The 14,866-nt window shown below is 40.7% G+C and overlaps 1 protein-coding gene across 4 annotated transcripts in view; it reads right to left on the reverse strand.

Annotated features, from left to right (window-relative positions):
* The window catches only part of NEU3 (neuraminidase 3), a 31,441-nt gene that overhangs the window by 14,744 nt on the left and 1,831 nt on the right, over positions 1–14,866 (reverse strand). Inside the window, exons 1-2 of one of the 4 annotated variants that reach the window (XM_001366941.4) lie at positions 11,354–13,239; positions 9,853–10,064 (exon numbers count right to left, since the gene is read on the reverse strand). The exons of 1 other annotated variant lie outside the window; for it this stretch is intronic. In XM_001366941.4, the coding sequence (XP_001366978.1) occupies positions 9,853–10,059 (207 nt within the window). In that variant the 5' untranslated portion in view covers positions 10,060–10,064; positions 11,354–13,239. Of the gene's footprint in view, positions 1–9,852; positions 10,090–11,353; positions 13,240–14,866 lie in introns of those variants that run through there. 2 more of the 4 variants (XM_007490979.3, XM_016422000.2) reach the window with 2 other exon arrangements.

Genomic DNA, 14,866 nt, shown 5'->3' on the forward strand with positions numbered 1-14,866 from the left:
GTACAAACAAGATACAGACAGGCCAGAATGGGGGTAATCTCAGGAGGAGGATCAGGAAAGGCTTCTTCTAGAAGGTGGGACTTTTAGCTGAGACCTGAAGCCAGGAAAGCCAGGAGGTGAGGATGGGGAAGGAAAGGTTTCTAGGAATGGTGGTGGGCAGCCAGTGAAGATGTACAGTGTGTATGAGAGGGCGCAGAGGGGGGTATCTTGTGTAAAGAATGGCTGGGACATCCATGTCACTAGATCACACTGTACATGGGGGTAGCTGAGGTGAAAGAAGACTGGAGAGTCTGTAAATCAAGAAACATTTATTAAGCACTTACAGTGTGTCAAGCACTGGTCCAAGTGCCTGGTTTGATAAAAAAAAAGGGGGCAAAAGACAGTTTCCTGCCTTCAAGGTGTTTATAGTTTAATGGGGGGAAAATAAGCAAATTTATATAGATGTATGCATGTATGTACATACATACAACATATACACATGTGTAATTATATGTACACATAATATATACACATAATTATGTATCATCTATAAAAGGATCACATATACAGGATAAATAGGAAATAATTAACAGAGGGAAGGCAGTAGAATTTTGAGGAGTTAAGGAAGGCTTTCTGTTGAAGGTGGGATTTTAATTGGGACTTAAAGGAATCCAGCAAGGTCAATAGTCAGAGTGGAGGAAGGAAGAATGTTCCAGGCCTGGAGGGCAGTCAGAGAAAATGCCCAGAAACTGATAGATGGGAATGTTTTGTTTGTGGAACTGCCAGGAGGCCAGAGTCACTGGATCAAAGAGTACTTGGCAGGGAATATGTTATAAGAAGGCTGCAAAAGAGACTTCCGGTCAAGATGGCGGCTTAGAGAAAGCTAAAGTCCAGATCTCCTGAAACCCTTCCTTACCGATCTCAAACTGAATGCTCCTAGGGCACCGAAATTCAAAATGATCAACAACACAGACCCCGGGAGTCCTCCTCCTGGACCTGGACCTGAATCAAAAGGTACGGCCCCCCCCAAAAGCCAGAACCCGAGACCACTCAGACCTAAGGGGTAGGCAGAAGGAAGGTCCTAGGACCCATCCCCCCCAACCCAGAGAGCCGAGTCCGAGTCCGAGGCAGCAGAGGCAACCTCAGAGCCCCACGGCCTGCTATTCTGAAGGCCGCTTCCTGAAAACAACCTGACCCAGTCAAGGGGGCACCCAGACAGCAGGGAAACAGAGAGAGACGGGGGAGCTCTTAACCCCCTGGGAGGAGCCCTCGTGGCTCCGGGAAGCTACAGCCCCTCCCCCTCAGAGAGCAGGGTCATCTGGAACAACAGCAACCCTCAGGGCTGGCAAAAGGGCCTCGGGAGCCGGCTATTCTGAAGGCCACATCCTGAAAACAACCTGACCCAGTCGAGGGGGCACCCAGACAGCAGGGAAACAGAGAGGGGGGGGGGAGCTTGTAACCCCCTGGCTGGATCCTTCCATTGGAGTCTCACAAAAAGTCCCTGCCTCAAGGCATACTAAATTCAACCCAGGGAAAGCTAATCTCATTAGGAGCCCTGGAGCTCCAGGAAGCGGCAGCCCCTCCCCCCGCAGAGTGCTGCTGCTGACTGGCTAAGACACAGGAACAAGGGCAAAGCTAGGCTCAGAGCGTGGAAGTAAGGCAACTGAGAAGCATCAGGAGGGTGCTGAGGAGAGGAGGGCAGTAACAGGGACACACCAGCAACTCCTGGCTCCCCGGGAAGACAGAATAACAACTGCATAGAATGGACAATCTGCCTAGGGCTAAAACCTCTGAATGCCAGACAGAGATAAGAAAAGCTAATCCTCCCCACTCAGATAGAGATGGCAAACTACACAGAAGCACAAAAGCCCCAAAATTCCAAAAGAAACAAGAAGAAGGGGGCGACTTTGGACACATTTTATGAAGCGAAAATACAAAACACAGAGGAGATAGAAGAGGAAACACAAGCAAATGCTCCGATACCTTCCAAAGGAAATGGAAACTCTCCACAAACCCATGAAGAATTTGAATCTGAAATGAGCAAAAAGATGGAAGCCTTCTGGGAGGAAAAGTGGAAATAATGCAAAAGAAATTCACACATCTACAAAACCAGTTTGACAAAACTGTAAAAGAAAACCAGGCTTTAAAGCAAGAACTAATAAAGCAAAGCCAAAAGACCAAGAAATTAGAAGAGAACATAAAATATCTCACTGACAAAGTGACAGATTTGGAAAATAGAGGGAGAAGAGATAATTTAAGAATAATTGGACTTCCAGAAAAGCCAGAAATAAACACCAAACTTGACATCGTAATACAAGAGATAATCAAAGAAAATTGCCCGGAGATTCAAGAACAAGGGGGCAATACAGTCACTGACAGAGCTCACAGAACACCCTCTACACTAAACCCCCAAAGACAACTCCCAGGAATGTAATTGCCAAATTCAAAAACTCTCAAACAAAAGAAAAAATCCTACAAAAAGCCAGAAAAAGACAATTTATATATAAAGGAATTCCAATCAGGGTCACACAAGACCTTCCAAGTTCTACCCTAAATGATCGTAAGGCATGGAACATGATCTTCAGAAAGGCAAGAGAGCTGGGTCTTCAACCAAGAATCAGCTATCCAGCAAAACTGACTATATACTTCCAAGGGAAAGTATGGGCATTCAACAAAATAGAAGATTTCCAACTTTTTGCAATGAAAAGACCAGAGCTCTGCGGAAAGTTCGATATTGAAAATCAAAGAGCATGGAATACCTGAAAAGGTAAATATGAAGGAAAGGGAAAAGGAAAAAATGTTATCTTCTTCTTTTACTCAAACTCTCTACTATAAGGACTACATTTATATCAATCTATGTATACTAACACGTGGGGGAAATGTAATGTGTAAATAGGGGGAAAAGAAAGACCAAATAGAATAATCTTTCTCACCCAAAGATTCACACGGGAAGGGGAGGGGAAGAAAACTCCTATAAGAAGGAGAGGAAGAGAATTTTTACTTAAACCTTACTCTCAGGGAAATCAACTCTGAGAGGGAAAAACATCCAGATCCATTGGGATCTTGAATTCTATCTTACCCAACAAGGGTAGGGAGAAGGGAAAACCAAGGGGGGGAGGGGGAGAGGGAAAACAAAAGGGGAGGGAAAGAGAGGGGGGGAAGGGGAAGGAACAAAAAGGGAGGGACTAAAAAGGGAAACATATCAAGGGAGGGGACAAGGGGGATCAATTTAAGGTAAATCACTGGACTAAAAGGTAGAGCCGAGGAAGAAAAGGTTAGAACTAGGGAAGAATATCAAAATGCCAGGGAGTGCACAAATGACAGTCATAACTTTGAACGTGAATGGGATGAACTCACCCATAAAACGTAGACGAATAGCAGAATGGATTAGAATCCAAAACCCTACCATATGTTGTCTTCAAGAAACACACATGAGGCGGGTTGATACCCACAAGGTCAGAATTAAAGGATGGAGTAAGACCTTCTGGGCCTCAACTGATATAAAGAAGGCAGGAGTGGTAATCATGATATCTGATAAAGCCAATGCAAAAATAGACCTGATCAAAAGGGATAGGGAAGGTCATTATATTTTGTTAAAAAAGGGACTTTAGATAATGAGGAAATATCACTAATCGACATGTATGCACCAAATAATATAGCATCCAAATTTTTAATAGAGAACCTAGGAGAATTGAAGGGAGAAATAGACAGTGAAACCATATTAGTGGGAGACTTAAACCAACCATTATCAAATTTAGATAAATCAAACCAAAAAAATAAATAAGAAAGAGGTGAAAGAAGTGAATGAAATCTTAGAAAAATTAGAATTAATAGACATATGGAGAAAAATAAATAGGGATAAAAAGGAATACACCTTCTTCTCAGCACCACATGGCACATTCACAAAAATTGACCATACATTAGGTCACAGAAACATAGCACACAAAAGCAGGAAAGCAGAAATAATAAATGCAGCCTTCTCAGATCACAAGGCAATAAAAATAATGATCAGTAAAGGTACATGGAAAACCAAATCAAAAACTAATTGGAAATTAAACAATATGATACTCCAAAATCATTTAGTTAGAGAAGAAATCATAGAAACAATTAATAATTTTATCGAGGAAAATGACAATGGCAAGACATCCTTTCAAACATTTTGGGATGCAGCCAAAGCAGTAATAAGAGGTAAATTCATATCCCTGAGTGCATATATCAACAAACTAGGGAGAGCAGAGATCAATCAATTGGAAATGCAAATAAAAAAACTCGAAAGTGATCAAATTAAAACCCCCCAGCAGAAAACCAAACTAGAAATCCTAAAAATTAGGGGAGAAATTAACAAAATCGAAAGTGATAGAACTATTGATTTAATAAATAAGACAAGAAGCTGGTACTTTGAAAAAACAAACAAAATAGACAAAGTACTGGTCAATCTAATTAAAAAAAGGAAGGAAGAAAAGCAAATTAACAGCATCAAAGATGAAAAGGGGGACAGCACCTCCGATGAAGAGGAAATTAAGGCAATCATTAGAAATTACTTTGCCCAATTATATGGCAATAAATACACCAACTTAGGTGATATGGATGAATATATACAAAAATACAAACTGCCTAGACTAACAGAAGAGGAAATAGAATTCTTAAATAATCCCATATCAGAAAATGAAATCCAACAAGCCATCAAAGAACTTCCTAAGAAAAAATCCCCAGGGCCTGATGGATTCACCAGTGAATTCTATCATTCAGAGAACAGTTAATCCCAATACTATACAAATTATTTGACATAATAAGCAAAGAGGGAGTTCTACCAAACTCCTTTTATGACACAAACATGGTACTGATTCCAAAACCAGGCAGGTCAAAAACAGAGAAAGAAAACTATAGACCAATCTCCCTAATGAATATAGATGCAAAAATCTTAAATAGGATACTAGCAAAAAGACTCCAGCAAGTGATCAGAAGGGTCATCCACCATATCAAGTAGGATTTATACCAGGGATGCAGGGCTGGTTCAATATTAGGAAAACCATCCACATAATTGACCACATCAACAAACAAACCAACAAGAATCACATGATTATCTCAATAGATGCAGAAAAAGCCTTTGATAAAATACAACACCCATTCCTATTAAAAACACTAGGAAGCATAGGAATAGAAGGGTCATTCCTAAAAATAATAAACAGTATATATCTAAAACCATCAGCTAATATCATCTGCAATGGGGATAAACTAGATGCATTCCCATTAAGATCAGGAGTGAAACAAGGATGCCCATTATCACCTCTACTATTTGACATTGTACTAGAAACACTAGCAGTAGCAATTAGAGAAGAAAAAGAAATTGAAGGCATCAAAATAGGCAAGGAGGAGACCAAGTTATCACTCTTTGCAGATGACATGATGGTCTACTTAAAGAACCCTATAGATTCAACCAAAAAGCTAATTGAAATAATCAACAACTTTAGCAAAGTTGCAGGATACAAAATAAACCCACATAAGTCATCAGCTTTTCTATATATCTCCAACACAGCTCAGCAGCAAAAAAGAAATCCCATTCAAAGAAAGAGAAATCCCATTCAAAATCACCTTAGACAAAATAAAATACCTAGGAATCTATCTCCCAAGACAAACACAGGAACTATATGAACACAATTACAAAACACTCTCCACACAACTAAAACTAGACTTGAACAATTGGAAAAACATTAACTGCTCATGGATAGGATGAGCCAATATAATAAAAATGACCATCCTACCCAAACTCATCTATCTATTTAGTGCCATACCCATTGAACTCCCAAAATATTTCTTTACTGATTTAGAAAAAACCATAACAAAATTCATTTGGAATAACAAAAGATCAAGGATATCCAGGGAAATAATGAAAAAAAAAACACATATGATGGGGGCCTTGCAGTCCCAGACCTTAAACTATATTACAAAGCAGCAGTCATCAAAACAATTTGGTACTGGCTAAGAAACAGAAAGGAAGATCAGTGGAACAGACTCGGGGAAAGCGACCTCAGCAAGACAGTATACGATAAACCCAAAGATCCTAGCTTTTGGGACAAAAATCCACTATTCGATAAAAACTGCTGGGAAAATTAGAAGACAGTGTGGGAGAGACTAGGAATAGATCAACACCTCACACCCTACACCAAGATAAATTCAAAATGGGTGAATGACTTAAACATAAAGAAGGAAACCATAAGTAAATTGGGTAAACACAGAATAGTATACATGTCAGACCTTTGGGAGGGGAAAGACGTTAAAACCAAGCAAGACATAGAAAGAATCACAAAATGTAAAATAAATAATTTTGACTACATCAAATTAAAAAGCTTTTGTACAAACAAAACCAATGTAACTAAAATCAGAAGGGAAACAACAAATTGGGAAAAAATCTTCATAGAAACCTCTGACAAAGGTTTAATTACTCAAATTTATAAAGAACTAAATCAACTGTACAAAAAATCAAGCCATTCTCCTATTGATAAATGGGCAAGGGACATGGATAGGCAATTCTCAGATAAAGAAATCAAAACTATTAATAAGCACATGAAGAAGTGTTCTAAATCTCTTATAATCAGAGGGATGCAAATAAAAACAACTCTGAGGTATCACCTCACACCTAGCAGACTGGCTAGCATGATAGCAAAGGAAAGTAATGAATGCTGGAGGGGATGTGGCAAAGTAGGGACATTAATGCATTGCTGGTGGAGTTGTGAACTGATCCAACCATTCTGGAGGGCAATTTGGAACTATGCCCAAAGGGCGACAAAAGAATATCTACCCTTTGATCCAGCCATAGCACTGCTGGGTTTGTACCCCAAAGAGATAATGGACAAAAAGACTTGTACAAAAATATTCATAGCTGCGCTCTTTGTGGTGGCCAAAAACTGGAAAGCGAGGGGATGCCCATCAATTGGGGAATGGCTGAACAAATTGTGGTATATGTTGGTGATGGAATACTATTGTGCTAAAAGGAATAATAAAGTGGAGGAATTCCATGGAGACTGGAATGACCTCCAGGAAGTGATGCAGAGCGAGAGGAGCAGAACCAGGAGAACATTGTACACAGAGACTAATACACTGTGGTATAATCGAACGTAATGGACTTCTCCCTTAGTGGCGGCGTAATGTCCCTGAACAATATGCATGGATCTAGGAGAAAAAAACACTATGCATAAGCAAAGGATAAACTATGGGAATAGAAACACCGAGGAAAAGCAACTGCCTGACTACAGTGGTTGAGGGGACATGACAGAGGAGAGACTCTAAACGAAACTCTAATGCAAATATTAACAACATAGCAATGGGTTCGAATCAAGAACACATGTGACACCCAGTGGAATCACGCGTCGGCTATGGGGGGTGGCAGGGAGGAAAAGAAAATGATATTTGTCTTTAACAAATAATGCATGGAAATGATCAAATAAAATATTATTTAAAAAAAAAAAAGAAGGCTGCAAAAGTAAGAGGCTAGGTTATGAAGGGCTTTGAATGCCAGAAAGACAATTTTATATTCACTCCTGAAGGCAACAGGAAGCCACTAGAATTTATTGACTAGGTAACAATACGGTCAAAATCTGCATTTCACAAGAAAATCACTAATGAGTGGGGAAACATTGGAGGCAGGCTGACCCCTCGCAGCTGTCGCAATAATCCAGGCATGAGATGATAAGTGACTGCTCCAGAAAGGGGTGAAGGGCCATATTCAAGAGATGTTACTGAAAATGGGAAATCAAGAGGCCTTGGCCAGTGACGGAATGTGGGAGAACAAGAGCAGTGGGGGATCCAGGCTGACACCTAGGTTGTGAGCCCCCATGGGTAAATGAGAGGGCTGTGTTGCCCTCTACAGTAATAGGGAAGGTAGAAGAGGAAGAGTTCTCAGGGGAAGATAAGTTCCATTTTGGACATGTTGAGTTGAGGATATTTACTAGACATATCGAGGTGGAAATGTGTGAGAGGCATTTGGAGGTGGGAGACTGGAGGTCAGCAGAGTACGGGGCAGAATAGGTTAGATCTGAAAATCATTAGCATAGAGATGGTAATTAAGTCCACAGACACTAAAGAGATCACCAAGTGAAATAGCTCAGAAGGGCATGAAAAGAAGGATCAGGACAGAGACCGGAGGGACACCTCTGGTAAGGGGCACAACCTGGAGGAGACCTAGCCAAAGAGAAGGAGCGGCTAAGGGAAGTGGGAGGAAAATCAGGAGAGCCTAGTATCTCGAAACCTAGAGAAAATAGTCTCGAGGAAGAGATGGTCAACAGTGTCAAAGGCTGTAGAGAAGACTGAGAAAAGACAACTGGATTTGGAATTAGGAGAGGAGCATTGGTGGGTGACTCTGTAGAGAGCAGTTTCAGTAGATGACAAAGTTGAAAGCCCAACTGTAAGGGGTTAAGAAAAGAGTGAGATGAGAAATGCAGACACAAAAAGGTAGAAGAGCCACAAAAAGGTAGAAGAGATATAGGATAATCATTAGTAGAGACAGAAGGACCAAGTTTGGTTTTTTTGAGGATGAGGGAGACACAGTCATGTTTGGAGGCTATAAGGAATGAGCCTCTAAACAGGGGGAGACGGAAGATAAGTGAGACAATGGGAATGACCAAAGGGGCAATCTGTTGGAGGAAATAGGATGAAATGAGACCAAGTTTGCTGGTAGAGATCTAGGGGTACCCCATTTTCTTCAATAAATAGAGTAGGACCTTGGTTTATACAACCAATATGTTCCAAAACCCTTTGCATAAGTTGAAAATTGCACATAATAGCAAATTCCATTATTTAATAAATATTTCTTATACAAATATGCCTGGGCACTTTATGACGTTTTTCAGGTTTATCAGAGCTATCAGCATCACTACTCTTTGTGCTTCAGGGACATTATTAATAACTAAATGGTGTTAACGAAACAAAGAAGCACTGCTCTGAGGCAGACATGATTTGTTACAAGCAAGAACTCCAGACAAAGATTGATGCAAGAACTAATGTTTGGCAAATATTGTAATGACTCACACTAATGCTTCTCAGAGTGAATGAGTTTGATTGGTTGAAATGTTTTAAGACTTTATATAACTTAGAAAATGGTACAGATTTAACATATAATTATTTTATGTATTTTTTCTTCAAAAAAAAAAACAAACAACTCTTACCTTTCTGTCAGTTCTAAGTCAGAAGAGCAGCAAGGGCTAGGCAATTGGGATTAAATTACTTACACAGGGTCATACAACTAGAAAGAATTCCCCCTGAGGGGGAAGGGAAGGGAACAAGCATTTATTAGGCACCTACTGTATTCTAGAAAATGTACTAAGCTAAAGCTAAGCGCTTTGTACAAACATTATTTCATAGGATCTTTATAACAACCCTGGGAGATGGGGGCTATTATTATGCCTACTTTAGAAGTAAGGAAACTGAGACAGAGAATAGGCTGTCCCTAATCGTCATTGCATGCCAAGGGGTGGGCTTTGGACTCTTATCTTTTGAGGAAAGGCCCATTCTGAGTATTCCAGCCCCTTGACAAATTAATCTCACAGGGATTCAGGGATTCACAGAATCCCAGACTCTTGGAGCTAAAAGGGATCTTAGGTCCACTTGCAACCCGAATCTCTTCTTTAAAATCTCTCATATATGGTTCTGTTTCCTTTTCTGTGACTCCTAAATTCCCAGGATAGGGTTCAGAACCATTTCTTGTGAAGCTTAAAGTTCTCTTCTGGGTACAATGAGGTGGTTGAATGAATGATCTCGAAAGGACCCTTCCCTCTCAACTCCAAGATCCAAACTCTAATGTTCTGTATTCTGTAATTCTTGAGAATTTCTTAGAGAAAAATTCCCAAGAAGCTTTGCCAGAGTTGAGGGATCAGTTACCTGCACATACTGCCCCATCCTCTGGCCTCGTCGAAGCACTAGAAAAAGAGCATCATCATCATTCACTGTAGCACGTTTCTCTGCAAAGGCCAGCAACGTTTGGGTTGGGGGGATATAGAGCAGTGCAGGGATCCGATATGTGATCCCCCCAACTCTTTCCTGATGAAACAGAGTGGTACCTGGACAGCAGGGTGTTCTTTCTTCCATGGTCCCTGGAAGAAAAGACAGCAAAGACAGCTGAGAGAGAGAGAGAGAAAGAGAAAGAGAGAGAGAGAGAGAGAGAGAGAGAGAGAGACAGAGAGAGAGAGAGAGAGAGAGACAGCGACAGAGAGACAGAGACAGAGAGACAGAGACAGAGAGACAGACAGAGACAGAGAGACAGAGACAGAGAGACAGAGACAGAGAGACAGACAGAGACAGAGAGACAGAGACAGAGAGACAGAGAGACAGAGACAGAGAGAGACAGAGACAGAGAGACAGAGAAGGGGGGAGGGAGGGAGAGAGGGAGATAGAGAAAGAGAAAGACAGACAGACAGAGACAGAGAGGCAGAGAGAGACAGAGACAGAGAAAGAAAGAATGTGACACTCCATCTATGAAGGTAACTTATTGCTTAGTCTCTCCAGCAGGGATTAGGATCTAATACACCTACAGGTTTCTGCAAGTTCACAAGAGATACTTCATTTTTACAGAGACCTCTCAGATCCTCAGAGGTACAGAAAGGGAAAGCACTTTCCCATTGTCCCCCAGGGAGGAAGAGCCATCAATTAACTTCAAGGTCTACTTCAAATCCAGAATTCTTTCAACCATCTCATATGATCACTGAGGATCCAAACACGCCAAGAACCAAGTCTGGTGATCTTTGGATGCCTCAATAGGCTCTTCACTGGGTAGTCACCCTCAGTCATCCTGAATGCTAGTGAAAGCTTAAGCCATACAATACAAATTGTTGGCAAAAATTGATCATAACAACCACATTTTCTCAGCTCCCAGTCTGCTGTGCTCCTCTGTCTTACCAAACATCATCAAAAATCAGCAGGCTAGAGCAGCTGGGTAGTGCAGTGGATTTGAGAGCCAGGCCTAGAGATGCAAAGTCCTGGGTTCAAAACTGGTCTCAGACACTTCCTTGCTGTGTGACCCTAGGCAAGTCACTTAACCCCCATTGCCTAGCCCTTACCCCTCGTCTACCTTAGAACCAATACACAGCATTAATTCTATGGTGAAAGGTAAGATTTTTTTTTAAATCAGCAAGCTAAAAGAAATCTATTAGTTCTCAAAAATTTGCCCTGATACTAACTAGATTTTTCTACAGAGAAGCAAAGACTCTCAAAATCAGAATGGACTTCAGAGGGTATCTAGGAATTTCCTTGTAGCATTCCTAGCAAGCAATCATCCAATCTCAGTAGGAAAACCTAGAATGATAGGGAATTGACTATCCTACAAGGCATTTGCACTTAGTTGTAGACAGATCCCCTTCTCCAGTAACCCATTCTATGGTCTTACCAACTCAGAAGACAAAGGGACTAGCTCCTGCTTTGGTCCATGTGCTCTGATTCTAACAAGACATTATAAGATCAAGTGCCTTGTTACATTGCTGACGCCTATCAATCAAGCCTGCAGTTCACTAAGACTCCAGCTCCCTTTCATAGGACTTGCTTTCTAGGGCTATCTCTCTCATCACTTAATTTGAACAGTAAACTCAAGCACAGGGCTTTCCTTTGATCTTGCTTCAATTTTGTTCTTCTAGTCTATTAAGACTATTTTGGACCCTGATTTTATGGTCCAACATACTCGCTGTGCCTCCCAGGCTTGTATCATCTGACAATTTTATAAGCACAATTCCTTCATCCAAGTCAGAGATAAAAATAGCCCCTGTAACTCAAATCCTAATCTCTCTTACAACTTAACATTCTGTTTTATGGCCCTTGTTGTCATTTCCTAAGGTGCCATTCTATATCCTTCTAACATCTCTTTCAGCTCTAAAATTTAGGTAGTTCTACTATGGGGCAGCTAGGTGAATAGAGTGCTAGAGGTGAAGTCAGGAAGACTCGGCTTCCCGAGTTCATATCCAGCCTTGGATACTTACTGATAAACCTGGGGACTGAGCTTAAAAAACAGGAAACAAACAACCCCCAGCTAGGAAACAGGCCATCAAACAATGGTTGCCATGGTTAATGGTTCCCAACAACAACCTACCCCCAATGCTATAAGACCTCATGATTTCCCTACCTGAGTGAGACAACTCCCCAAGCCCTGGCATTGGACTCCCCCGTCTTCTTTCCTCCATTAAACCTATATTACCCTGGTCTCACTGTCTCTTGGGTCAAACCACCAGATCAGTTGGACTGACACTTACTTAGTTGTGTGACCCACACAAGTCACTTCACCCTTTTTGCCTCAGTTTCCTTATTTGTAAAATAAGCTGGAGAATAAAATGGCCAACTTAGTTTCTTTGCCAAGGAAACTCCAAATGGGGTCATGAAGAATCAGACACAACGGAACAACAACAATTAATTTTCCAGGGAACACTAGAGTTGACAAATTTTCAGAGATGTCTGGCTTTTATCCACTTCCTCAAAAGTGGGAAAGATAAGTGGGAGCAGGAAGAAAAGAAGGGATGACCATGTCCCTTCATGAAGTAGAAGGGAATTCCAGGAAGCTACCTAAAAGTCCCAATGATCAGCCCAACAATCAGCAGCCTGTCAAGTTGGAAAATAACACCGTGGCTGACCAAGCCTGTGCCTAATCTCAAGACAAGAGGAAGCCACCAACGGAAGATAGATCATGTAACTTTCCTGAGTTATAGAAAAGATAGGAAAAAAAAAGGTGTTTCAGATGTGGGAGGGACAATACCTTTCAAACTCCAGAGTTCCTTATTGCTTACCAGATAAAATCCCAGCTCTTCCTGATATTCAAGGCCCTCCAACTCCCTTTACAGATCTTTCTTATAATATTCCCCTCTGCCTTCGATTCATACATCTTGGGATCTCTTCTGTATGTCTTTCCTATCTCCATGACATTGCTCATCCTGTTGAATCCAAGTCAGTAAATATCACATTTATCATGTGATTGTGTGCCAATTTCTGTGAGGAAAGAATTTGTCTTCCAATGCAGGAAATACAAAGTTTTGATAAGATTTACAGCTTGAAAGGGCCTGGGACCTATCTACGTGGAATCTGCAGTCCAGCAGGGGCACCTTAATGGTCTAATGGAAAAGTTGGGGATTTGGTTTGAACACACAGGTTTGAATCAAGGCTCTACCAAACTTGGTGTCTTTCAAGGCCTCAATTTTCTAAGTCATAAGTAAAAAATTCAGGCGGGACAGAGAATCATATAAATTATATATATCATATATCAATCATATAATCACAATCTATCACATAAATCATATAAAATAATGGATATAAAACATTATAAAAACACAGACTCTTATTATTAGGGGGATGAGACTTATATACACACAGCATGTGAAGAATACCTCAGTGAGGTCCAAGCAAAAAACCATGTCAAGACTGACGGAAGCAAAGTCATCACCAGAAAAGTGGGATCAGAGAAAGCCTCCTGAAAGAGATGGTCTGTGAACCAAGCTTTAAAGGATGAGTAGGAATTCAATAGGCAATAGAGAGGGAAAACCCTTTGCAATCACAGAAAACAGATGTCAAGGCAAGGAGGCAAGAGAGCTTTCTCATACCTTTCTAGACTTTAGGAATAAGAGCAAAAGATGGTCTCTCTGCCTCTGTTCTCTCTCTTCTATAACCCAAATCACTCCCTTGCTCAAAAATACTTCATTGGTTCTCTGTTGCCTAATGAATAAAATATGTTCTTGGGCCTAGTGTTGAAGGACATCTAGGTTTTAATTTGCTTCCTCTCCAGTCTTATTTCCTACCAAAAAAAAAATCAACTCTTCTATAGCAAACTATACAACTAGCTGTTTCTTTATCACTTTCTACCCTTTCCTGCTCCTGTACATGGAATAGATTACTCATCAACCACCCCTGATTACTGGCATCCTTTCTCTCTTTCAAAGCATCTTCCCAAAGTCCTGCTCCCCAACTCCTTCCAGTTAGACGTGAGAGGCAAGAAAGTGTGATGGAAAGGTTTGTGGTCTGCTACTTATTTCCTGCAGGATTTCATGTAAACCACTTAACTTCTCAAGCTGTAAAATGAAAGTCTTATATTAGGTGTTCTCAGAATTCCTTTCTGGCTCTCAAGCTATATAAAGTGGAATTCCTGTACATAGGTTCATTCCAACTCTGACATCCTACAATATAAGAGGTTTCTCTTGTTCATTTTCAACTACCCAGACATTTGCTAGAAAACACATCATCATAAAAACAGTGCAGTGGACTCACTCATGATTTATTTTGTTCAGAACACAAGTCAAAGGAATGAAAGGAACTGCTGCTCTGAACTTAAAACTGACTAGGGAGGACCAATTAAGGATGTGAAAGAGATGGGGGACATCAGAAGGGAGTGACCTAGAATTTATGAGAGTAAATAAAGGTAGTGCTAAGTATAAGCCACACATTCCTAGGACTAAGCAAAGTGGGTAGTAGTCACTTAGGATATATGTACCTCTTAAGGACTAAAGGAGACAAGGGATACTTTGTTTAGACACAGATCAGTTTGTTTGGACAAGTAACAAATATAAAGCATTCCTATATGGCATAACAACAAAAGCTGCCTCTCTCTCCTCTAGAAGCCACATTTCTTTCTAATGAAGAGCTCTGCCCATATCATTCCTTTGCTCAAAAATCTTCAGTGGTTCTCTATTGCTTATTGAATAAAACAGACTTCAATGGAGGCAGTAATAGCATAATGAAAAGGCCTCTTGATGTGAAGCCAGAAGACCTATCTCTGTCTCATACTACTTGCATGACCTTTTGGGCATCTCAGTTTACTCATCTGTAAATTTGGGGATAATAATGCTATGTTACCTACCTCACAGCATTGTGAGGAAATCACTCTTATAAATTTTAAATAAAGTGTCCAGTATTTTGACATATTTAAGTCTTT

The sequence above is a fragment of the Monodelphis domestica genome, chromosome 4 (assembly GCF_027887165.1).
Source record: "Monodelphis domestica isolate mMonDom1 chromosome 4, mMonDom1.pri, whole genome shotgun sequence".
In the NCBI taxonomy this organism is placed as follows: Eukaryota; Metazoa; Chordata; class Mammalia; order Didelphimorphia; family Didelphidae; genus Monodelphis; species Monodelphis domestica.